Source organism: Saccostrea cucullata, unplaced genomic scaffold (genome assembly GCF_032062105.1).
Source record: "Saccostrea cucullata isolate Sc308-1 unplaced genomic scaffold, CSIRO_AGI_Scuc_v1 ctg6, whole genome shotgun sequence".
Taxonomy (NCBI): Eukaryota; Metazoa; Mollusca; class Bivalvia; order Ostreida; family Ostreidae; genus Saccostrea; species Saccostrea cuccullata.
Genome location: NW_026938995.1, coordinates 344021 through 371359, shown reverse-complemented (window position 1 = coordinate 371359; position 27339 = coordinate 344021). Strand labels below are relative to the sequence as shown.

The window sequence follows — 27339 nt, the reverse complement described above, 5'->3', positions numbered from 1 at the left end:
GTACACCGCCGATATGAGATTTTCTATTAGTTGAATGATGGTGAGAATATTGTCCGTAACTTACTGATACATCTTCAGAAGATCGCATGAGGGTGCTAACTGGTTCTTCGACTGTTTATGGAGACTAAAAAATGTGTATCAATGAAATTCTTAAATTTAAGTCGGACTCATCCAACTTCATTTTCAGCAAAGATAAAACGTGACGCTGTTTTTGACACTTTGACGTTATAATCCATGCGCCGTAAGGTGATACAATACATGGCATAAAATCACATAATTTATTTATTTATGCATATATTTATCTGAAATTTGCTGTGTATATTACTAAAATATGTACTAAATAATAGTGAAAATTTCAGAACGCAGTGATGTTTATTTTTTACACTAGACAACTTGTCCACGATTTTACGGGACAACCCTCGTACATGTACAGTGTAATATATGATATAATCTAATTCATGTTGATATATATATGATATCTTCTAAATCATCTTTACAATTTCTATTAATTACTTGTCTGTATGAAAAAAAACCCATTTTGGGCCATATTTAAAAAAAAGTATCAGTGAAGATTCCCCAATTTAAGAACTTTGTCACGCCCCCTCCCACGGAGCTTTGAATGAACTTCTGGATCATTGCCACTGTATTATTTTTTTTATTATTTCTTAATAAAAAAAATATCTCTGTGATACATTTTATTTAATTTACATAAAAAAAGACTATTTGTTAGTTTAAAGTGTAACAAATTTAAGTACTTGAAATGAAAAATGTAAAATCAACACTATTTTTATCACACTGCAGTTTTAATTTGACACTCTCTTTTTCTAACATTAAAATTTTTCATCAAAAACAATTCTTTTTCGTGCAAATAAGAGCCGATTTATCACACCCTATGTATCTACACAATATTAACAAGCATTCTGAGAGTATTGCATAAGCAATACATGTAACAAATGTCATTTTTTAATGTGCAAAAGTCATGTCCAAGGTTAAACTGAAAGATTTTCAAGTTGTAAATGCCTTAAATCTAATAAAATAATAAACATTAAGACGACAATTTAACTCATTTATCCATCGTCTTTTCCTCGCTTCATATTTTTGTCGACAATCGGAAGTTAGCGCAGTTCGAACCCGATCTTAATTAAGCAATTATGAAAAATATTCAAAATGCCATAATTCTGTCAGAAATCAATGAAGCGAAACGAAATTCAAACTTTATCTATAACTCACTAAGATACACTCACTTACCAAAATTCAGCTCAATATCTGCAAGCGTTTAGAAAAAAAAGTGCGGAAAACCAAGTGGGAATGAAAAATATTCAAAATGCCATAACTCTGTCAAAAATCAATGAAGCGAAACGAAATTCAAACTTGATCTGTAACTCATTAAGATACAAAATTCAGCTCAATATCTGCAAGCGTTTATGTATCAGACAGACACAATATTAATAAAATGGTTTCACCGGTAGGGGACTAATAAAATGGTCACAGCGCAGTGTCAGATCGTGTTACGAATATTGATCCGCCTCTCGAGATTTATCACAGTTTTTGCTCCCCACAAAGCGTCACGTGCCACTTCGCGCATGCTGACAGGGTTGAATGGAAAATCAATATCCTTCTGCACTGATAAGCAGGGTCCAATTTGTTATCAGTTATCTATTTGCGTGGTTGATCCGCAGATGACCTACTTTGTTTCCCAGACACAAACCAACCAAGCGGACAAACACAAAGTAGATTATAGCCGGAGGAGAAAACGCGCCATTGCAAAAAGGTAAGTTTGTATTGAGACGTTCGCATTGATGCAGAACGCACCCTACTTTCATTTTGAAGCTGTCCGTCATGGTCCCCTGACGGATACGGAGTCTTTCCCTTGATTGATACGCTTCGTCTGAGACAATGTGAGTACTGTTTATATAACCGTCTAAAGCAGCGACCGTCAAAGAAGTCGATACAGTACCTTTATCAGTATTCACGGGGTAGTGAGGCTGTAAAAGTCTTCTCATTATTGATGTTCTTTATCAGAAATTGACAAGTTTTCAATGATTTTTTTTTTTGCCGACAAAAAAAAAAAAGACATGCCGTGTATTAGTTCCAAATAAAAAAAATTACTGACAAAACCCTTTCTGTACCAACAGTCGTCATCATGCACAATAACTGTAATCTACAGTCAGTATGTTTACTTTGGTGAAGCATTACCTCCAAAAAAAAAGTTTTAGATTTAACGTTAAAACGTTGGAATGTGTAAGGTTTGGTGTGATTTTCTTAATTTAAATCTTGAAGTCATGCTCTTTTATACTTGTTACCTTTGAGCAAGAGTTTTTTATGATAAGGGGGTTTACACCCAAAGGGAATTAAGGAAGAAATTTTTAATTTATGATACCCGAAAAGAGTTTTAAGACTAGAAAGGAATGTATAAAGAGTCCAAGTTATAATGGAACTACTCTTGGTTCTTGTGTACTTTTGTTTCTTGGAATTGGATATATTGTTTGAAGATGATACCTATTTGTGTTTCAGCAGTTTCAAAAAAGTTGAGTTTAGAAAGATCATGATATACAATTTGTTGCAGGGAGTGTTATTACATGTACTTCAACTACAAAGAAACCCAAGGTTTTATGAAAATATGTTTCTGTTTTTATTAAGTTTCAGACTTCATATGAAAAATTGTGTATGTTGAATATTGTGTGGTTCAGAAATATGTCATAAGAGTGGGGGGGGGGGGAGGGTTCAAGTGGTTAGGAGGGAGAGGACTAAGGACTAAGTTACTGGTCACAGAACTTGTGTTCAGTCCCATTATTACAAGTCATGAACAGCTTACAGGGAAAACCTGGACTCCCGGAAACACTGAGGAGGAGAAAACATGGTCTATGAAAAGAGAAAAAAAACTTACATCAAGTGTCCTCTGAATTTGTCAGTCAAAAAAATTATCTAAGGATAGGTTGCGTTTCAAAGAAATGGTCAGTATCAATAAACAACTGAATGTGGAAGCTAACTTTCAATGAGGACCTGTAAAATGAGCTTATTTGTAGGGAGCCTGTCTCTGAAAATAAGACTTAAAGGCCCTGTAACATAAACTTATTTTTACGTAGTCTGTATCTTGAAATGAATCTTGCTATTAAGAACATGCTCTTGCAAACTAAATTGGAAGAACTTAAAACCATTTGCAATTGTTATTATGAAATTTTTCTATAGGCATAGAAAAACTATGTTTCCACTTTCAGGCTGGAAAATAGGGTAGGTATTTTAATTTTTTACTAGACCTCTTTAATCAAAACATTGATGAATCGAGCTGTTGATGAAATAAATAGTACTGTCAAGCATTTCTGTGACTTAAATTTATATCAGAAATTGTTCAATAAAACCAGTGGACCAATATAGACCCCTACTTTTTGTAAACTTCACTTCTTTATGTAAACAAATTGAGAATCAGAAAGATAACTATACATTATAAATATCCCCCCTACCTTCCTCAATTTTTTGAGAACAAATATGTTTAATTAAGGTCAAGATCTAGTAAATGTCTTTAGACTAACATTTTGATGCTAGATCCATTATGACGTCATAATCATGTTCAACTTTCTTTTTCCCGTACTTTACGGCTCTAATAGAATTATGTAGAAATACAGTATTTTCATGGAATTCAATTTGAAATCACATGAAAAGTAGTCCCGATACCTATATTAAATTTAACATTATTTTAAAGAAGAGGCCAAGAACATGCAATTTATCATTTTCTGAAAGACTGTAGGCAATCTGGATACATTTTCTTTGTCTGATATGGAAAAAACTCCCATATTCATGACTGATTTTCTTAATTTTTCATTGGAAATGACAGTTTAAAATATGATTTTTCATCTTGTTTACCTACATATTATGCCCCAAAATACCTTATTTGACCAAGGTAAAGTTATAATGCATCATTAAAAGAATTTTATTTCTTATATTTGATATTTCTGTAGGCACCTTCATTTACTAGATCTTGACCTTAAGAGACTAAAAGAACCATAATTTTGATACTTTTTTACATGAGATAATTTCAAAATTAAATTCTTTATCAAATCTGTCATGAAAAAATCAATATGGAGGGAAGCAAAGTGTTGAACATTGAATTTCTAATTTTGTAACTGCATTCATGATTTTAATGAACATAAAATTTCATGGAATTTTAAATTGTTTTATTATTATTATTATTAACATAAAAAAAGCAAAGGAAGAGAGATATGTCCTTGATTAGGCCTATGTTAAATTAAAAAATAAAAAAAGGCAAGTGATTGAAAGTTTTTTCCACCTTAAAAAGACTGCGAAGATGAGAACTATTTACTATGGTCACACTTGCATGGGACCAAAAAATGAGAAAAAATTATATGTAGTAATTACAGATCTTTACTGAAAAAGCATTTTAAAAAAATTAGTGTTGGCACTAAAAAATAAGGGTCAGTACGGAAAATGGAAACAAAACAAAACATATTTATATCAAGGCCTTAAACGTAGGAGGAGTTGATGATGGGAAAGTTGAAGTCATCCTTTGTTTAATAGGTTAGTTGTTGGAATGTCAACCTCTATACTCAGTTAAAAGTTCAAATATGAAACAGATGTGGCATACTCTGTGGTGTCTTTTATTTCAAGTTCACTGATACATAGTGAATTTAATTTAACATTTGAATGAATATATATATTGTAAATTGAAAAGGGTCTAAACAATGACCACAGCAAGAGTTTTTCTTCTCACATAGAAAATTAAGACTACAACAACAGGTGGATTATGAAGGAGTGCAGTTTGTGCCCATGGGAATTCCAATAGGTTGCTGGATGAGTTTTCAAAAGCTTAATAGTTATTTTCAATGAGGAACTTCTGCATCTTTATAATGATATACTAGTATTGTTATGATGTGCTACATTGCAAAAGACTGCTTACCAGTCATATTGCACACATATGTTTGCCATGTTTTCTTTCGTGTATTTTTTAGCTTAAATTTTGCAGGTCTTTTTATTTATATTGATGGGAAAATTAAATTACCACCCAGGCAGCATTGCATAGGGTGACATGAAAATTTTTGAAGAGGAATCTTACTATAGATGTGCCATTCAGTAAGGAGAATGTTTAAAGGATCTAGAAAAGGCATACATTAAACTACATGTACATTGAAGAAGTCAAATAGAAATGGACTTTTCCTCAGCATCGATGTACTTAAAAATACTCTTCTTTACACCTAATTATATTCATAACTTTTCAAGTTATAAAAATTATAAGTGATAAGAAGGGCACTTAGTTTTTAAATTGTGTTTGTATATTAAAAGTACGGTAATAAATGCCCAAAAGTTATCAAATGCAGAATAGTATTAGAAATGTTAGTACTTAAGGATTTATTTGTAGCTCTATTTCATCCAAACTCCATGATTTCTGTGCAATCTATGTATTTGTCAGCATTTCCAACCTGCTAATTAATGTACAAGGTGTTAATTTGCAAAATTACTCGCTGAAATTGGAATTTTTTAGTCAGTTTCAAATTTTGGTACTATGGTTTGCAATATGTCTTGAATTAGAAAACAATTTTTTATTTTATCTTCAGGTAGGCCGTAGAAAACAGAGAACGTTTTTGGCATGTGAGTTGCTTTTGCTTGTCTATCATACAGTTCTAGTATGACAGATAGAAACCAGTAAGCCCAATTTAATCAATTGCAAATTAATTATTTCATCAAAAGAATGGAAGTGGAAAACCTTTTCTTTGAAGATGGCAGTTTTATACTAGGTGATTTCTAGTTTTTGCATGTAAATGAAAATTTCTTCTGTTGTTTGTTTCACGCATCACTAAACACAGAGGTTGAGAACATTGTGCTCATTAGGCATAAATCGTCAGGGGGTCGTAATATCGCGCATCACTGGAGATTTAATCTCTGAAAGGCTTCATCTGCAAGTCATGCAGAAAGGCTTTCCAGTCCGTTAAAGTTTGTCTTTATGCATCCCTGCCCTCTAATCTTAACATGTGTGCTCATGCATGAATAATCACAAGAAATGAAAAATAAGTTTTTCCAGATTTTCTGACAAAAAGGAATGTGAAATGCTGCTTTTAGGGGAAAAAAATGATTTTATGTACGTTTTTACTTATAACACATTCATGGCTTAAAAATTTTGTTAGCAGCAATGGACAATGTTGTATTGTACCGGTAGTATGTCAGCAAAGAGAGATGCATATATTTTTTATTTCAATTTTAAAGGTTAGAAAATTATAAATGGGTGTGGAAATATTTGTAAATCTTATTTTTTCTTCATCTATTTGGTTTCGCGCCACTTGCAGGAAGCCACGTGTAATGAATAGAAGCTGCCAAGATACTTGATGCTGTACGTTCTTTATAGAACACCCAGGTGTGATTTGCGAACTGATGATAGGTTTTCATTTTTCCCTGCATTATGTCAAGTTTCCTGCAATGCCCTGTAGATTAACATGGCTTGTTTGATTTTGAAACTTGAGACAAACAGAAATACGATCGTTTTTTTTTTAAGGAAATCTCATGGTAGGTGTTGGTTGAATGTGTTGCTTCACTGCGACAGTCTGGCAACTGCATCAACTGATTTTATATTGGAATTTAATTAAAACTACAGTGTCACTTCATTTTCTCGATGTGTCCCCACAGATTCAGGGATATATTATAAATTAAATAGTGCACCCTTTGTCAGCAACATTTGAAAAATATTCAGTCAGTATATATATGAATTTAATACATTTGACTTAAAATGGAAAGGATGCATAATAACATTGAACTATCCCTTTTAGACTTTTATGTGTTTTAGTCAGTGTAAAGTTAAAGTAAAGCAGTTGTTTTTTATATTTATCTTTTAAAAATACTTTTTGTGAATGCTAGTCCACATTTTTATTTGTATATAAATGAAGGCATAAAACATCCAAGAAATCATTAACGAAAATCGATGCTTTTCTGTCAAGCCCTGACGATCTCTCTGCTGGAAGCTTATCTCTGTGAATTAATGAAGCATGGAAAATAAAAACTTCTAATGACGGAGCAGTCCGTAAGTTTAATGATCTGCCACTGCTCCTGCAGGCCACGGTTTACTGAGCGTCTACTGAGTGTCGTGTTGGTCAGCCTCCGGAACCCAGACTCCGCTATAGGTTATAGTACAGACGTGATGCAAGTCCTAGGTCTGTCACGTCACTTGTTGAAATGTTAGTAAGCATTAAAGGTCTCTTTGAGTGACAGGTCAGACATTTTATTTCCTCATTTTTCAAACTATAAGTACTGTAGTGGGGCTGTAATGGTACTGAACATGAATCTCTTTGAGAAGAGAGAGAAAGAGGGAAAGAGAAAAAGAGATTGAAAAGGCGGGGGGTGGGGATGGGAAGGAGACAAAAACAATGGAACAAAAAAAAAAGACTTGGAAGATCTTTAAATGACTGAGAAATGTACTTTTGATGTAATTTTCAAATTCTAGAAGTACTTTTTTAATGAAAATGAAAGTTATTATGAGGAAGAGGTTTTGATCTTTTTGAATAAATTCTATTTGCATTTTAAGACATCAGAATGACTGCTTGTCAAATCCAATCTCTCATTAGCTACCAAGAAAATTTCCTCACAGCCACAATGGCATTTATTTTTTCAAATTCAAGCAGCAAGATATTCATTTGAAAGACTTAAAATTCGATAGAATTGATTTTAAACGTTCAAAAAAAGGTTGTTGCTATTTTGCAATATGTGACCAAAAAAAAAGAATAGGTGGATTACACGTATTGGATTTGCTTGGGAGGAATTCCTAGTGCACTACGCTCCGTAATGATTGATCTTTATCGGGTCATTAATCTTGCATTATTGTGTGTTATGGTTAAATGCATTTTTGTTGGATTTACAAGGAGATTTAAAGCACTATTGACCACGTGAGACCGATAAAGGAAATCAATTAAGTCCTCAAAATCGTAGTGTTCTGGCAGTGACAGTAGTGAACGTTGGCCGTTATCTTTTGTGGGTAAATGTAGTCAGGGACCATGGCTGTGATAAAAGGAATGTTCCCAACTTTTTATTATTCTCCCACTTCACCTTATTTTTCTGGGTATAAAAGAGTTAAATTGTATGTAAAGAAGTCTCTCTGTTTGTACATGTAACACATTTTCCTGATAGTCAGAGTAATGAAACTTCCGAGGACAAAAGTTAGGGATAATTTGTGATGCGAGTTCATTTGCTTACTATTGGAGATGGGGGAAACATAAATCATTAAATAAAAAGTTACTGGCCATTAAAACAAATGAATACAAATATAAAACAGAGCTAAATATTTTTTTTACAAAATTCTTTTAATTAAACTTCAAATATAATTAATTAAACTTACCATTAAATATATACATACATATTAAATTTATGAAATCACTGCTATCACTTATTTATATCAGTATACATGGGACTTGGATAATGGCTGAGTTAGGGATGTAGATTTTGATATTGTAATCCGCCCACAAGCTTCAGAATCTGATTTAATCCACAAAGCACTTGAGTATGCATGAACTTACTGTAGCTACTTCAGAAGCAAGACTATTGAAGGTACTTAGAAAACTATATATGCTGTGCATAATAAATTACTTGGAAATCTTAATTAAAATTTATACAGTTTATGATTTTTTTTTTTCATCCTTTGTTAGGAAAAAGTGTGTCATTAATTTTTATGGATTTAGATGGAAGGGCAGGCAGAAAAAAAACTAAGGCTCAGGCAAACAGAGTTATTAGCGTAAATTATAGATTTGCCTTGTCAAGACACACAGCTGCAAGCATGAGTGCCGCAGCTTCAAATTACCACACAGTTTACACTCCACCGATTTTTCTGATTGGGTGAGTTTGAAAAGCCAAGTTCTGGCAAGCTGTTATTGCCAGAAAGCAGCCATGCATAGCAGCTGTTAATTCATTGCATTTTATATTTAGCAGGTATAACTAAAACAAACTGAATAAAGACCAGCAGTTCTAGAAAAATTTTGTTTGTATTGTACGCACTCACCTCATTTTGACGTTTAAAAAAATTTTTTTTCTGAAGGTTTTAGATGTACTAGGAATTTCTGAACTTGTTCGGATTATTGTCATGCTCCTGGCTGCATTCGAGCTTGGAGTGTTGAGATATTGATTTTGTGAAGAGAACATACTGTATTGAGTTACTGTGAATTTTTTATTATTTTAAAGGAAATATCAGTGGTACAAGTGTCAAAGTGTGAGGTGGGTATCTACTTTCAGTTTTAATTATTTGTTAATGCTTGAGGTATTTTTATACCCATGTAATAAGGAGCCTCCTGCCTTGCCATCAGGTTTCACCTGTTGGCATTAGATATTCTATCTATTTATCAAAAGATGTTATCTTGATAAAAATATAATTTCTCCATCATGCCTCATTTATTTTATGTGATAATTTTTCTTTTAAATGTACTCTTAAGCCTCCTAAATATCTAAGTTATACTTAGTCAAGTTAAATTTTATCTTTTAAGGAATGTAATGATTTGATTTTTCATTTTTTTTAACAATATCCTTTCTTTTTATAACTTCAATTCCATAGGTCATAAACATTTTTTTTTCCAAATGCAATTTTATTCATTTGAACAACTTCTAAAAATGGACGTTTTTAAAAAATACACACTTGACTTAATTCATAAAAAAAGATTCTGGTTTTAAGGTTGAAGTTACATTCGTTGAATTGAACTTCCTTTGGACTGGATGATTTTAAAAACTTGAAAAATGTCATTAGTGGTACTAATTAGAACTGATTTTAAAGAATTAAGGATGTTACACTGCAAACTGAATTTAAAGTCATCAGCAGTCTGTGAATTAATGAAATAATGATAACCAGATTATATGATGGTTACATCAGAAATAGATGAAATTGGATTTGGTTTTCAACATCAGTCCCTGCTTAACCTTTGATTAGGGTAGTATAAGTTTGGGTACTGTATCCTATTGGTTCATCAGGCATTAGAAGATCTGAGGGTAAGGTAAGTGTATCTAAACAGTACTGGGTATCTCAGTTAATGTGTCCTTCACAAAGTCAAAGGAACTTAAATGGATGGTAATTTTTTTTTTTTAAACAAAGTTAAAATATTGATTATTAAAAAACCAAAATGTATAAATTTTCAGAAACACATCAGAGCCAAAGGTTCAGGTCAGCCTTTTCCTAAAAATTTTCTCTGCCTCCTGTGCATCTGCTGTGAACTATCTGTATTATATTCCAATAAAGGGGAGGATTCCAAAATTTTCATGTACCATCAAATCTATAGATTTGAATATTGTAGACAAATCTTATAGTGTTTAAAACATATCCATCAGGGGAAGCAACAAATTAATAAAAGAAGTAATCCCACTTTTCAGGTTTTCTTGATGAGACTAAACTGCCAGGTGAGCATCATGACCTCTGAGCTTCTAACTCAATATTTAGTTTGTTTTTTTCCCTTAAAATTTTGATGGAGGAGAAAGTAGCTAGTTCCTCATATGTTTTCCATATGATAGAATTATCTCCCTTGTCATGGATGAGAAGATTTAGAGCCAATTTGTGGCATAGTTCTTGGTAGACAGGTAGGGTTTGGTAGTCATAAGGTGTATCCATTCAGTGTTTATCGGTGCTTTTTCTCATTCACCCGAAATAGATATATTGACAACACGTGTTTCATGCTCAAGCCCTTATCAGCATAGATTTATTGAGGTCAAGCATAGCCATGACTATGTATACGCACTTCCAGGTAAGAGAAACATTGCTGCAGTTTGTGAAATTTATCAAAAAATTAAAGAAGATGGCTTCAATTGCCTTTTATGGTGACAAAATTCATGTTTATAAGGGATATTGGTACTAATATGCCAGGGAATTTGTATGCTTGCAGCTGATACTAGTTTTATTTTTCTCTAAATCAGGATGCAGCACAGATGATCAGGTAAACCATATGAAACAGTTTTAAACCATTTTTGACATACTTCGTTGTACTGGTTGTTATTTATATCTTCTATGGTCTTCAACGCTTAACTTAAAAGATAAGTTTTGTCTCTTTTTACTTCCTGTTTTTTTTTCATTAATGTAAATTGTAATGGTGTCTCAAGTACTGAGATTTTTTTTTAGTCAGCTTTTCATATTTGCTCATGCAAATATTTTTTGATAACATACAATTATTTTAAAAAATCTTGATGAAGAAGTTTCTACAGGTATTTAACAATCAGTGGTTGCTTTTCCTGCACATCTAGGTTATGAAAAATGTAAGCTTTTCATTTCACACTCTTAATACAGTACATATCTCATTCAGAGAAAGTAAATGAGTTTATGATAAATAAATGCATTTAACAAGTCATTAAATTTTAATCAGAGTTTTGATTTAAAAAAAAGAAGAAGACTTTTTATTGTATATTTATTACTTTTAAATCTAAATGATGCTGTATTCTAAGTGTTAAAACCTCTAATTTAACTGCTTAAAAACTGGTGCATTCTCAGTTTCTGCAGCAAAACAGCTTAAGTCCTCTGTTGAATATATTTAGATACAAATTAATTTCTTTGACACTAATTATTCCTGACCAGTTGATTTTAATTCCTAATAAGTCCGCAGATTCAGAAATTGGAAAGTCATAACAGTAAGAAGTGTAAAGATGATTAAATCCGTCCCAGCATTACGTAATATTGCCGGACACTGAACAGAATCTTCCTAATCAGGCTTATACTGAACGCTGATGAAAATGGATGGCCAATCCGATTTTTCGGATAAGTTGCATTGTTGTTCTTATGCAACTGAAATTCAAATTACCTTCCCCTACAAGGATGTCTCATTTGAGGGCATAGGAATTTCTAATCCAGGTTTACTGAAAAGTAATTAAAGATAAAAGCCATGGGAACTTTCTTGTAATTTGTTATCATATCTGCAAGCTACAAAGTTGGGAGAATTTAAACATCACAAATGCAGAAAAAGAAGAAAAAGTTAGCAGTTTCTGACAAGCAAGTGGATGTTACAGAGTCACAAAACAAAAAGATACCTATACACATTAGTTACTATGTAGAGTATAGTTCTAGATGTGAATCAACAACAAAGAAAACTTAAGAAAACTTTTACCTTGTAGACACTCAAAACATTCTATATGTCAAAATGTTCTAATCAACTGCTTCTTTTCACGAACTCTTGTTGATCTGAAAAATATAAAGGATACTGCTACTTTTTATTCTGGAGAAGTTTATTTTTTTGTAATGATGCAAGATGTCTAGATATCATTCTTGCAAGTATTTGTATTAAAATCAGCATCTAAAATTTGTGACGATTTTGTCTCTCTAATAAAGAATAAATGACTATTTCATGAAAATATGTTGTCACAAAAATTTGGTCCTTTTCAGTCCTTAAATGTGTGTGTACATTGATACAGAACAAGAAAAATTTGAACCACAAAACATACTGTTGGGAAATCTAAGCTCTACTAGTAAAATACCAAAGAAAGAGAATGTGTATTGGTCCATGCATGCTTATTCTTTTGTTATTTTACTTTGACAATTTCTCAATAAATCTTGATAAGTAACATCACAAGAAGTCTACATCAAGATGGTTAATATACTAGTACATGTAATTCTATTGAATATTTTTATTTTGGTAGATTATAATACTTACATGCATGGTTACTAAAATTATATTATCTCTTTATAATTCTTTTGAAATGATATTCCTTATGTAGTTTTGGACTGATTTCAGTGAAACTCAGGGTACCTAAGTGTATTAGTGGATTTCATCAAGATATATACAATGAAGCGCATTGAAGTGGTAAAATTTTCTATTTGGATGAAACGTTCTGAGTCATGTTTTGAACGTCAATTATAACATAACGACACGCCCATTTCTTTAGAAACGAGAAAGAAATATTCGTCGTAATGTTATAGGACACTCCACTTTCCGTGACAAACAACATGAATTACCCTGAAATGAAGATTTCTAAATAAGAAAGAGCTATATATACAGTCCCCTCTTCTGTTAAACATGCATTGCAACGATTTTGTACATAATTATGATTTTATTATGCTTATTGGAGTTAGCATAACACATGGATCAGTCGAACACGTGCTTACTCGGTGTTTATAAAGACCGTCAATTTGATTGGCTATTATATTTATGAAATACCTGTTCTACAGGTATTCGATTGAATCATCTGACCGATATCGATTTTTACTTTCTAAAGCGTTCTTGGGCGTGTCTAAAGATAGCTCAAAACGTTCCATCCAAACGGAAAATTTTACCACTTCAATGCGCTTCATTGTAATTTATCATGATGCTCCTTTTTGTCTGATTTAAAGAAAGAAGTGTCATTTTACTCCCCCCTCCCCCTTTTAGATGTTTGATGCAAAGGGGAAAGAATTATTGAAATCAGTAGAGCTACAGTCTCATCAGAATCTTTTAGTTGAATTTTAAACCAATTTCATAAAAGCAAAATGTTTTTTCAGTAAATAATTTAAAAGTTTACTCTGTGGTTCCGGGATAGATAGTGGTACAAAAAAAGTGGGACAATGTTTCTTTGTTCATGTATAGCTAGGCAATATTCAGGACCTACATTATTAGAATTAATTGGAAATGAAAATTGAAGTCCCTGTTTACCTGACATCACGAGCACAGGAAGTATGCAGCAATTTAACAATATAGTTAATGGACCTTAACGTGCAATGTCATGCCTGAACGATTATCCATAGAACCCTAATCACCCAAATCCTTGCAGGGCCATGCTATATTTGCATAAACAATTACCCTGTTGTAAATACCATGACGTTCCATGCACAAATTCAGAAAATTTAATGAAGGGATTAATGCCGATTGCATTTAAATGCCCTGGACCATGAACAAAGCAGGAAATTGCCTCTCTTGAAAATATCAAGAGTCAATTTGTTACAGTGATAACAATCCTCTAAATTCGTGTTCTGAATGTCTGGGGTTACGGTTGATTCCATGTCATTTAACAGACAATAAATTCTTTTGAAATTACATTTTTGGAATATGCAAATATATGCTTTCATCTGAAATCTGGATAAACTGTAATCATTTTTCACCTAACAACCATTGTTTTACCAAAGGTGACTTGATACAGTGTATAGGATATGTAAGGAATTATTTGCATAATTTTTTTTAAAAAAGTCATCCATTGCTTACGGATAGTTAATAATTTTCTAAATAGACTTTAATCCATACTTTGCATTTAGATGACATATAAAATTTTTATTAATTGGATTTTTCTGTAGGAAGGGAACCCTGTGATATCAGACGTGGTAGCCATAGAAACGTAAACCTTCACCATGTGGACCAGGAAAATGCCATAACCTCGCTTTGGTGCTAGAGTGATTTTTCCCTGATGAGACAAGAATTACATCCCTTGATGGTTGATTTGCCATGATGACAGCAGAAGTTATCAACATCCAGGTCAAACAGGAATCCTCAGACAATGGTCACCAAAGCACCGCAGCCTCCAAGGTGACAGAGCCAGAAGAAAATGGGGTCCAGGTATCAGGGGAAACCACCTGCCAGCTGGAAACGGCACCACCTGCAGTGTTTGTCCAGGCGACCACCACCCAAGACAGTGGCAGTATCAGCGCTAGTGAACAGTTACAGCGTATGATTCAGCAGCAGTACCTAGTCAACCTCATCCAGTTTCAGCAGTCCATGCTGCAGGTATGCCTGTTATTTTGCATGTTAGATCACTTACGGGAAGCAAGTAAAGTAAAATTTCCTTACCACTAAACACTAACTAGGTTAAAGGTGTGGGAGGTGTATCTAATTTCAAAATAAGTTTTATATTTCTGAGAGATTGCTGTATTCTAGTATAACATTGGACTCCCTCAGGCAATAAGTAATCTATGTCAACCTCTTTAGCAGACTGGACAAGCAATGCAGCACCATCAGAATTTACTCTCAGCCATTGACTTCACCAAACTGAATCAGGAGGCCACAGCAACCTCCGAGACCCCGGTCAATCCAACTCCTAGTGAATCCGGGGACAAAGAAAAGAAACAGGCCAAGGTCAACATAGAGGGTCTGCTGGAAATTGGGTCAGATTCAGAGAATACTGAGAACGAGGACGGAGTTATTGGAGATGGGGGTGATGACCATGAAATGGGGAAGGGTGGCAGAGAGAGAATTCGACACTCAGGTAGGTTCAGACATGAGACCAGTGTGAATAAAAGATAATTTAAAGATTAAAGATTCGCTCACAATGTCAAAGGCCATGACATCTGTTGTGAAAATTATTTATTTATGTTTGATGTTCCTACTTTTGCTAAGATTTTCTCAGATTACAAATTTGTTACATACATGTAAGCTGCTGAACTTTATAGAGCTACTCTATGAACTTTAAGCTTAATTATGGTGCAGATACAAACGTGACTGAATGGGGAGGCTTGTGTCCTACTGATACATCTAAATAAGATTTTAGTACATGTAGTATTGGGGCATGTACCATATAAATATAGGCAATATCACAGCATAAAGTGATTGGATATTGGTCTGGATAATTGATGGGGTATGAAACATATATATTATTTTTGATAATTATGCTTACTATTGTAGTTGGTGGAAGAAATATAAACCAGTATGGCAGGGAGTTTACAAATGGACGCCCCCTTCCTGATCATTTAAGAGTTCAGATTCTACAGTTAGCTTTACAGGGTATTCGTCCCTGTGAAATCAGCAGGCAGCTACAGGTGTCACATGGGTGTGTCAGCAAGATTCTAAATAGGTACTGTGGACAGTTTATACAGAAACATGTGTAATATACATTCATTTACAGTAAAACTTGTCTAATCTGGGTATTGTGTTTTCTGAAGTCTTGCCTATTACAGTGATTTTTTTTTGTTTTTACCCTATCTGTTAATATTCAGTTGTTAAAAATTCTATCTAATTTGGAATATTGTTGAATCAAGCAATTTTCTAATAAAACTAATGGTGTCTACATTAGACAAGTTTTACTGCATATCTATGTATTCCATCTATATTTATAGCAAACTTTTTCTTAAATTTTTAAATAAAAATAGAATAAATGATTTTGAATTATAGTTGAATTTTGGGAATAAAATGACCATATTTTCTTATGGAAAATTGCTTTTTGGCTTTAGCTGTGATTTTGGGTCATGGAAAAACACTGTACAGTGTGTATATGTATATTCAGTCAGTTGGTGTCGCAAATTTATGGGGCTGAGAAAAAAAAAACAGGATTCAAAGTATTGAAGTTCATGACCCCCCCTCCCCCCCCAAAAAAAATTGGATCGGATTTTCAACTTCTGATGATATCTATGGTATTTGAGATATTGATGTTCATGATAGTGATGATCAGGCACATATTATGAAAGCAGAAACATTTTTTTATGTATATCGAGACAATTATTGGTGATATTCGACCCTGACAATTTTTCTAATACATATAAATGATTCAGTTAGGGTTTTCCCAACATCAAGTCTTAAGCATTTAAAAAAATGAAAAATCAAATGAAATTTTTGTTATTTCAAAATAAATCTAGTACTTTAATCAGCTAGTATATACTGTGAAATTGCTAATTTTTGTGGGTCTAACCTTTGTTGTTTTTTAATTATGAAAACCCATGATTTTATATTCAGCACAAAATGTATAACTATTAAACACTTCTCCAACTAGGAAATTAAATCCCCACAAATCAATATTTTCTCAAACCTTGAAAATTTTACCTAATGAAAAAGTTTTTCACAGTATTTTATATCTGTAGTTTGCCTCTTGGTGCCATCAAAACCATTGTTAGAGTTTAATTCTATTAGATTTTTTTTCGTTCACTTCAGAGTAGGTCCATTTCTAAGTAACAAAGTCCTTCTGGACCAAGTGTGCATGGAAATTGAAAAATTCTTGTAAAAGAGCAAGTCTGAGATGGTTCTTTTATCCAGTTAATGTATTAAGTACTCATCTTTCTTTTTCCATTAATTTTACCTGAAATTCTCGAAAAGGGTTTTTGCACAAAGAACCTAAAAAGTAAGGCATAATTTTTTTCCCCGAGCAATAAACAATTATTTAATTTTTAATTTTTTTCTGGATTAGAAAGGTTTACGTTTATAAATTTTTCCAATATCTCGGACATTAATTTAGTTTCGGATATTATTTCTAATGTTATTTTTTAAAATCCTTACTTGTGGAGAACCTTTTTAGGTCACCTGAGTAAACTCAGGTGACCTATTGCTATCTGTTTTCGTCCGTCGTCGTGCGTCGTGCATCGTGCGTTGTGCGTTAACATTTGAACATTTTCAGCTTCTTCTCTGCAACCACTGAACCAATTTCAACCAAATTTGGCATAAAGCATCTATGGGTGAAGGGGAACAAAAATTGTGAATTTCATGATCCCTGCCCCCCTGGGGCCTGTGGGGTGGGGCCAAAACCACTAAAATTAGTGCAATCTTTAAAAATCTTCTTCTTTACTCCTGGAAATCAAGCAGTCAAACTGTTTGCATGATTGTAATCAGCAATGAGTCCTCTACCAAAATTGTGAAATTCATGGCCCTGGGGTCAGGGGTTCTAGTGCTAGGGTGGGGCTAAATAAGTAGGTAGTGAAAATGCATTATTTCTTTGAAAATCTTCTTCTCTGCTCCTGGGTATTAAATAAACCAACTAAGTACATAGTTATGATGAGCAAGAGTGCCTCTACCAAAATTGTGAATTTTATGGCCCCAGGGTCAGGGGTTCTGGTGTTAGGGCGGGGCTCTATTGATTATGTAGTGAAAATACATGAATTCTTTGAAAATCTTCTTCTCTGCTCCTGGGTATTAAATAAACTAACTAAGTACATAGTTATGATGAGCAAGAGTGCCTCTACCAAAATTGTGAATTTTATGGCCCCAGGGTCAGGGGTTCTGGTGTTAGGGAGGGGCTCTATTGATTATATAGTGAAAATACATGAATTCTCTGAAAATCGTCTTCTCTGCTCCTAGGTATTAAATAAACTTACTAAGTGCATAGTTATGATGAGCAAGAGTGCCTCTACCAAAGTTGTGAATTTTATAGCCCCAGGGTCAGGGGTTCTGGTGTTAGGGCGGGGCTCTATTGATTATATAGTGAAAATACATGAATTCTTTGAAAATCATCTTTTCTGCTCCTGGGTATTAAATAAACTTACTTAGTGCATAGTTATGGTGAGCAAGAGTGCCTCTACCAAAATTATGAATTTATGGCCCCAGGGACAGGGGTTCTGGTGTTAGGGCGGGGCTCTATAGATTATATAGTGAAAATACATGAATTCTTTGAAAATCTCCTCCTCTGCTCCTAGGAAATAAATAAACTTACTAAGTGCATAGTTATGATGAGCAAGAATGCTTCTACCAAAATAATGAATTTTATGGCCCCAGGGTCAGGGGTTCTGGTGTTAGGGTGGGACTGTATTGATTATATGGACTAAGTGAAAATACATGAATTCTTTGAAAATCTTCTCCTCTGCTCCTAGGAAATAAATAAACTAACTAAGTATATAGTTATGATGAGCAAGAATGCCTCTTCCATAATTGTGAATTTTATAGCCCCAGGGTCAGGAGTTCTGGTGTTTGGGCAGGGCTCTACTGATTATATAGTGAAAATACATTAAATCTTTGAAAATTTTCTTCTCTGCTCCAGGGTATTAAGCAGATGAACTACCAATATAGTTATGATGGACAAGGGCCCATATCTTCCACAATTGTGAATTTCAAGGCCCCAGGGTCAGGGGTACCATAGAGGGGGGGTTGTACTTATATACTGAAAATGAATGAATGGTTTGAAATCTGCTCCTTGGTATTAATCAAATATCAAGGCCTAAGGGTCAGGGGTTCATGTATGGTAGGGGCACTACTGATTATTGCTGAATATTACTGATTAGTTGAAATGCATTTTGTGTTCCGTTACCCTGCGTATGGGTATTAAGTAAACAAACTAAGCAACTGCTAAGTGTATTGTTATGATGATCAATGGTGCCTCTTTCAAAATTGTGAATGCCATAGCATCTGGCTTAAAACATGAATCAAATTCAATCACTGGAAAGTTGTTGCATAATGCTCAGGTGACCTATAAGGCCCATGGGCCTCTTGTTCTCTGTTACTGTGATGGGACTGACAGTTCCTAGCTTAGATATAGAGACAGTTGATTGATTAACAGCAGTTAAACAATGTCACTGAAAACCACCCCATTTTTATGTAGGACTAGGATTAAAAACCAAACAGGAAGCTTCTCGATGAGAGTAAAATAAAATTGAAAATACATATTTCATATTTTACTACATGTAGAAATGTACCCAGTGCACTTTTTAAAATCTGATTTTAAGAAGATTTTAGATCTGTATATAAAAAAATATTAAAGCCATCATTGACAGTTTCAGATTCACTTTGGTGTTTTTTTTATCAGGAAAAGTTTACCATTTACTACGGTAACATGTAGAAATGTACCCAGTGCACTTTTTTTAATCTGATTTTAATCAGATTTTTTTAAGATCTTTATATAAAATTTTAAGTCATCAATGACAGTTTCAGAATCATTTTAAGTGTTTTTTTTATCAGAAGTTTACCGTTTACTACGACCGTTTACTACGGTAACATGTAGAAATGTACCCAGTACACTTTTTAAAATCTGATGTTAAGAAGATTTGAGATCTGTATACAAAATTTTAAGCCATCATTGACAGTTTCAGAATCACTTTGGTGTTTTTCATATCAGGAGAAGTTATTACCATGTTCATATTTCAAGGTGTATTTGGGTTGATGATACGTTTTGAAAAAGAAATCCTTGCACCGGTTGAAGGCATCCCTAATATCTGTGCAGCCATCAGGAACTGGAATTGCCGATTTGTGACAGATATTTTTGTCGTTTATTTTCCAGTCCATTACCTTTCATAGTCAGAAATCCACCTAATCCTTTTATAAGGTTGTAGTTTTATTCCCCTCATAAGTTAAAGAGTGACGCTTTATCTGGAGGCAGGCAAGCGTGGTTAGACAAATTAAGAGGCGCTTTTGAAATACACTGAACTTTGCTGTCACGGATCGCTGAATGTCTATGAACCAAGGGGTTGACATGCAGCGTACAAAGACATACAAATATCCTGTTCCTTGTTGGGGCTATAGTTCCATGAATACACACAGTTAAATGTTCACAGTGCACTGTTGTTTCTACTCTTTTGTTCATGGGTGATTCAATCTGATTGTTTAAATTACCCTGGAATAATTGGTTGTTAATGTCTATGAGGTCAGTCTAAATAATGCTTTTGTCTTGTTTACTTTCAATTTGTAAATTAAAAGGTTTAGCAGATATTTTTTTGGTCCCGTTATTTAGAGACACACTTAGTCCTGTCTGATGGCCGATGTGTTACGATATTGAATTTTCTTGTTATGAAATGTATGTTGTATACAATGTTTGAAAATAAATATGAAATTTAGATTTTTACTATGTACACAAAATGGGATGCATGGACAAGACATTGAAAATTAGTTTCGGCCTTAAATCTATCTTAGAACTTTGTATTATACATGTAGTTTAGTATAATTAACACTTTTCTAATCCCCATAATCTTGCAGAAATTTTTAGACTGAAGTTCAAGGTCATGTGTTGAATAAAACAAAATTGTCATGTGTTGAATAAAACAAAATTTCATATGTATACCTACATACCATTGTTAAATTCTTCTTTATGCAGATATAGAAAAACAGGAAGCATTAATCCTGGACAGATTGGTGGAAGTAAGCCAAAGGTCACGACCCCTGATGTGGTGAACTGTGTCCGGCAGTACAAGTTAGAGAATCCTCAGATGTTTGCATGGGAGATAAGACAGAAGTAAGTATACAAACTGCTTGTTGGTCAGTTTAAGGGTTAATTTTTCTGCTTCAGTTGTAATCTAAAAGGTGTACCATTTTTAAACTCTACTGCTTATAAGCTGCAGCCGTGACCCAGATGTCAAGGTCAAAGAAATTTGAACGTTTGTCATTGAATTGTAGAAAAAATTTGATTATAAAATGTTCCTTATTATCACTATCATGTTCAATAGTCAGTGCAATGAATTTGGATTATCTTCAGCATAAAAAGGCAGCAAGTAGTAAATCAAAATTCTAATTTCAGATATTTGCTTTAGTTTCGTAACATAAAGAGTGTATCAGAGACAGAGTTCTAGTAAAGTCTGTCTATACAGTCATCTGATTGCTTGATCCTTCAGGCATGACCATTCCCTTTTTTTAAAGGAATTTTTAACTGATATTCCAAATTATATATTCTTCCCAATTGAAAGAAATTCATGGAACATTAAAGCTTATATAAACAGAGTTCTTTCTAAAATTGGATTCATTTGGTTTTTTTAAAAAATATATAAAAAAAAAGATATGTGGAAGGTATGAAATAACCATTTGCAAGCTTTAGAATTGTTCTTGCAGAAAATTCGTATAGATTTGCTTCAGTGCATTCCAATAAATCATGGGGTCGCTGGAAGGTATTGATTAGAAGTCATGGTGTGTTTCGCTATTGATTGGTAGACTCTGCTGAACAATTTGTCGAGAATGAAGCAGTGGTGTGCAACACTGCCTAGATACGCAAAAATGGTCACAAGATCAGATAGTTCCACTTAACAACTTCACAATCAATGCCCAGCAGATCAAATCACGCCACAATTATTTCTAGAAATCAACCAAGAGATTTTATTTTTTTTCCAGTATAAACGTTTTCTTTTATAAATGACATTACCCAAGGACAAAATATATAAAAACTTATATACATGTAGCCAAAATATACTAAAATTTTATCAGCATCATCATTAATTTTAAACGATTAACATTCATAACATATTCTTCCTGATTGAGCAAGTACATGCATTTGCCATAAATCTCAAAAGGAGACCTTTTTTAAATAATCCATTAAATTAATTTAAAGTAAAAGCTTCGCAAATGTACCCATAGGAATTTCTTTTTCCAAACCCATGATCTATGAATTTAGTAAATACTCATGCTCTTTGAGGTATGTTACAGCAAAAGATTTTGAATTTAAGTATAGGTGTTAACTGACATATCCTTGTCATTTTGTTGTGGAGGACCATGTTTTTTAACTAAATATCATTATAGACAGTACCCTATATTGCCTTGTTATTGGTTAATCTAATTTACCATAATATGTTAATTTGGCTGAATATTTCACTGTTGCAGACTGCTAGGAGATCGCATTTGTAATGAGAAGAATATACCCTCCATCAGTTCAATAAACAGAATTATCCGCGACAAAGCCATTCTTCAGAGACGCTGCATCGAGGGAATTCCGGTTGTTGACTCAGATGATGTAAGCTTCTGTATGGTTCAGCATTAAGGAAGGAAAAGTGGTTTATTGAGTATCAAAAGTGACACGATATCTGTTTTGACCAATGAACTTATAGATAAAATATTACAGAATGAACTTTATTTATGATCATTAATTCATATAAATTCTTAAAACACTTGTCATCAAGTCAATGTTTGATTCTGATTTATTTCCCAACAGGGTGAGGCAGATGAATTGACTATAGATCCGGAACACTTAAAGCATTTCATGATAGTTCCAAACCTAACTCCTAATGCCAGTGAGAGCCAAACTGTCATTCCTATTCAGACCATCTCCAGCCTCCCCACTGATGCTCCTCAGACCGTTGTCATACCAACAGTGAGCATGCCCAGTCAGAGCTTAATGACGTCTGCTTCTCCTCACTCTCCCAATTCAACAGTTGTTACTTATCAGGTGACCTCACCAACACAGCCAGCTTCTACGGCAGTACCTACAAACTCACAGAAAAATCCAGAAACAGAGGCGTATGACATAGAAAAAGAACAGGAGACGGCAGTGTCCTACATACAGGAATCCTCCAGTGATGATGGAGATTCCTCGAAAGGTCATGATGTCAAGGTCATTCAGTTGGAATATACCAATGATGAACAAAATAAAGCAGGGTCTGGCTCGGACAAGACTGATGTGTCTGCAGCTGACACTAGCAGGCAAAATAATCTGCAGGCAGTTCTGTCCCACTTGATTTCTACACAAGCCACCACCATGTTGAGAGAAGAGGATCCTAAACAAGTCACAGAGGCAAAGAAGAAGTCTCCACAGGTCTCACCACCTCTGACCAAAGCAGACATGCCACCCCCGTACAGTGTAGCTGTAGGACCTCTATATGCAACCATTCCAATGTACAACCCCTCAATAATGAAATCCACACCAACAAGTTCAACAACATCCACAAGTTCTACAAAACAGTCAAAAGGGAAATCCAAAGCTGTAAAAACAGAAAGCAGTGGAGAGCATCAAGGCAGGAAATCCAGATCACAACAGAATTCCACAACTCCAGGGTTTGTATCTGGAGCAGCTGGTTTTTATGACTACTCTCTACCAGATAGAGGGTTGGGTACCTGTCCACCGGCCCCTAGCAGACCATCCCCTCCCCAAGCAGGGAAAATGGTGGGTATGGTCAGTGGGTGGCCTTTTTCTCCGTCACCAATGCAGCTCCCTATACCCAGTCCCACTTCATCAGAGAAGAGTCGAACTTCACCTCTGGACCTTTCATCAACTCCTCTTAAAGAGATCCAAAAGTCACCTGGTTTGAGTTCTGAGAAAATAGACTCGATGGCAAGTTCTTCTAAGGTTTCTCCTACTACTGATCAAGGCAAGAAGCAGCATATTGCAGAAAATAAAACAGCTCCTGAGACTGAACCTGCTAAAACAACCATTGCTCACTATGACAAAAACGTCTTAATCTTTGGAGAAAATGCAGTAGAGATCATTTCAGTTGGAAACAACAAGTGGATTGTTCGAAACGAGGATGAACTGTGTCATGTCGCGACTGGAGAGGTCATGAAGAAGAACAAAACAGGAGAAACATCTCCTTCGGTGCAAGTGAAAAGACTATCAGCAGAAGGTCCTAGTGATGGAGGAATGCTAAAGGTTCCCAAAATTAGTGTAGTAGACTCTGTACATACAAAAGGTGCTAAAAAATCTCCACAAACAGTTGTGAACGGTACAAACGCCAAAGACTCTGCTAAAATGGACGGAAGTGGAGATCACGTAGATGATAATAGAAACAGCTGTCCAGTGCTACAAAAAATGTTGAAGCCGGTCAGTCAGTGATGATAGCATTTTAAAGGAACATTTCTAGCTTAATTTGCTTCTGTTGTTGTAGAAGGGAATTTCCGTGAGTGAAATCACGGGGAAGATGATGGATTTTGTTAGCGACAGTGTTCAATTTTCTGTTTGTTGGATGAAAATTATCATCATGATGTCTACAAAGTTAAGTTGTTGTTATAAAATATGTTTAGAATTTTTTTTTCTTTTAATTGGGTCATTCAAAGAATTGTAGTAATGTAGGTATTTATTAAATAGTTTAGGTATAGAGTGTTTTCAGAGTTTTTTAATTTTAGTTGTACTCATAATGTGTTTTGGTGCTTGCATGTGAAAAATACTGGTAGCTATAAACCAGTAGCTTTTTTATATATATATAATCCCAATCTTTTGATTTGACTCTGTCCAGAACTTTTAATCCATGTTTGAAGTTTGCCATAATTTGTAAACCACAACATACAAGATCTGTTTGATTTCCACTATAGGGGTTATCTCCCTTTTGAGATGATGTCTTGGTTGATTTGTTTTAATAGATATGATGTGTAAATATGTAATTTATTGACTTGATTTTATGCCAAACAATTGACAATCATATGAATGTTTTTTTTATCTCTACATTATAAACATGTTTATATTTGAGTCAATTGACAATAGAGAAAATTGTAAATCTTACGAATTTGACTTTTTAAATAAATGAGTTTCCCTACAGGTTCATTTAATTGTAGGTGTGAATGCTTTGATTTTTTTACTGCATTTCTTATTTTAAGAATCCATGTTACATTTCGATTTTAAAATATGATTAATTCTTTTTTACATATGTAAAATCATTTTTTCTGCATGATAAAAAAGATTTTATTCATAGTCTGAGTAACTTCTGTTCTGAAGTCTCTTGACCAAAACGGAAATCAAAAAGAACTTTGTTGAACCTTGACCTTTGATCACACACTTTATGGTCAAATGAAAAATAAAATACATAAATCACAGAACTGTTTTGAACCCTCACATTAATGATCAATGCTATGTGGTAAGGAATCGTGCTGTGATGAATGGATATATTGTCTCAGATAAATTGTGATTTAATTAAGAAAGAATGAATGCTTTTGATACATTGTATCATGATCTGAATTACTCCCTCGTCTGTGCATAAATTGATTTATTTGTAACGAGAACTGCCTATTGACTAGAAAGAGATCATGTGTATATGTTGTGATGTTTCTGTGTTAGATGTGAGTTGTCATTTTTGTTTGCCTTCTTGTCTATTAATAATATAAATATCTATATTTGTTGTTGATGGAAATCCACTCTTTTAATGGAACAAATGTGTTGTTAGATTAATGTTTTAAATTTTGTGAATTTAAAGTTATCCAAAATAATGTAGTTACTTTGTTTTTTATCAAAGGGAAAAAATCTAAACAATAAAATGTGCGTTTTCTTTGAAGGAAATTGTCAGAGGTATATGTTTTCTGAGTAGCTTCTGTTATCCCAAAGATATTTAAATTTGAATTCCAGATATTTGCTGTTCTACAAAATTATCTGCCATTTTGATTCACCTAACAAATCTCAGTATTATCGAAATAGCATTGATAGAGCTGTAAATTTAACACTGTTAACAATGTATAAATCATGCTTTATGAGTATTTACACCATCAGAATCTCATAAATATCTATATATATATTATGACGTCTTGAAATTAAGAGCACAATTATTCTTAAAATGTGACAATTTCTAATTTTGGTTCTTTCCCCATATTCTCACTGTAATTGCAATTAAGCAATATTTAATTTTTGTCAAAATCATTTGAAAATTTCTAAATATTTCATTCTCAAACTAAAAATTTGCAACAATTTTGCAACTACAATTTCATTTCATTGTATGAAGTTTATAAATTGAAAGTGAGATTCTGGTGGTCTAAATTCTCAGTTTAATAGCTAGTGTTTTAAATATGGCTCCAAATTTTATAACATATTTGAGTATTCTATATTTTATACAGATTGCCAAAATTTAGCATTGCTAGAATTTAGAACCAAAGAATTTTGTTGCTTTTAATGGTCCCCTTTGTCTTGTGTTGGTTTGGTTGTTTTGAGACAATCAATAAAAATATATTTAAAAAAATACTCTTTGTTTTTTTTTTTGCTTTAATGAAGAATGGAAGCTCTGCAAAGTAAGATAACTCTTAATTTTTATGAAATCAGGATGGTATAATGTCATCTTCAACACTGATTTCATTTGCCTGCAAATCGTGTGCTTTTTCATTCAAATTTACCCAATATACATAATACATATATACAATATACAATATACATAATATTATATGTACCATAAATAATTATTAATTTTAATAAAATAATCAGGATTGTTTACTTATGAAATTTGTAATTTTCTGAAAGTGTATACATTTCTGAGTATGAAAAAAATTCCAAATCCTATAGGAAAATTTTAACAAGTCTGTAAACTTTTTCAAGAGATGCGGCGTATTGTCACTTTAAATGATGAAACACTGTGGTTTCATCAATATTCGATAAGCACCAATTTTTGAGGATTTCGTTGTTTAGCAGATCCACTTAATTAAATGTTCAATGACTTAAGAAATATCGGGTATGTTTTTCGTTTGTACACTACAGGCAATGCTTTTGTCCATGAAAAAATGTTTCTTGGTTTAGAAATACACGAAAGTTGATGCCAATGAAAATTGATGAACTACAGTAATTTGAGTGGAATTGAAATTCTTAGATCATCTGAGTTGCACAGATAACCAATGGCTATCCTTTTTTTAGCTCACCTCAACGAAGTTGGGGGAGCTTATGTAATACCCTCGGCGTCGGCGTCGGTGTCGGCGTCCCAGGTTAAGTTTTTTGGAGCAGTTTTCTTTTTAAGTACTTCTATGTCCTATATTGATTAGACATGCATGAAAGATGCTTCTAATGTGTTTCACTGTACCAGTCAAAGTTTCAGATGCTGCAATTTCAGCAAAGGAATGACCAGGTTAATGTTTTTGGAGCAGGTTAACATTTTTGGTGCAGTTTTTGGTGTAGGTCTCATGTCCAAGGAACTATATGCCCTATGTTGACAAAACTTGCATGGATGGTACATCTAAGGATGCACATAACCAGGCTTGCTTCGGATGCTGAATCTGACCTACATTTTCCAGTTGAGTGAACATGTTAATGTTTTTGGTGCAGGTCTCATTTCCAAGTAACTGTAAGCCCTATGTTGACCAAACTTGTATGGATGGTACATCTAAGGATGCACATTAGCAGACTTGCTTCGGATGCTGAATCTGACCTACATTTTCC

The 27339-nt window shown here is 33.7% G+C and overlaps 1 protein-coding gene across 7 annotated transcripts; it reads left to right on the top strand.

Annotated features, from left to right (window-relative positions):
- Positions 1-1605: 1605 nt before the first annotated feature.
- Positions 1606-26160, top strand: LOC134252050 (uncharacterized). 7 transcript variants are annotated; one of them, XM_062734473.1, is made up of 7 exons: positions 1606-1771; positions 14207-14633; positions 14835-15111; positions 15528-15696; positions 20623-20760; positions 22113-22242; positions 22441-26160. In XM_062734473.1, exons 2-7 carry the CDS (start codon positions 14355-14357, stop codon positions 24052-24054), a joined length of 2607 nt encoding a protein of 868 aa, XP_062590457.1. In that variant the 5' UTR covers positions 1606-1771; positions 14207-14354; the 3' UTR covers positions 24055-26160. The 7 variants fall into 7 exon arrangements, with proteins under 7 accessions (XP_062590457.1, XP_062590462.1, XP_062590456.1 ...); XM_062734478.1 differs by having other exon boundaries at positions 1606-1775; positions 14211-14633; positions 14838-15111; XM_062734472.1 differs by having other exon boundaries at positions 1606-1775; positions 14211-14633.
- Positions 26161-27339: the final 1179 nt, after the last annotated feature.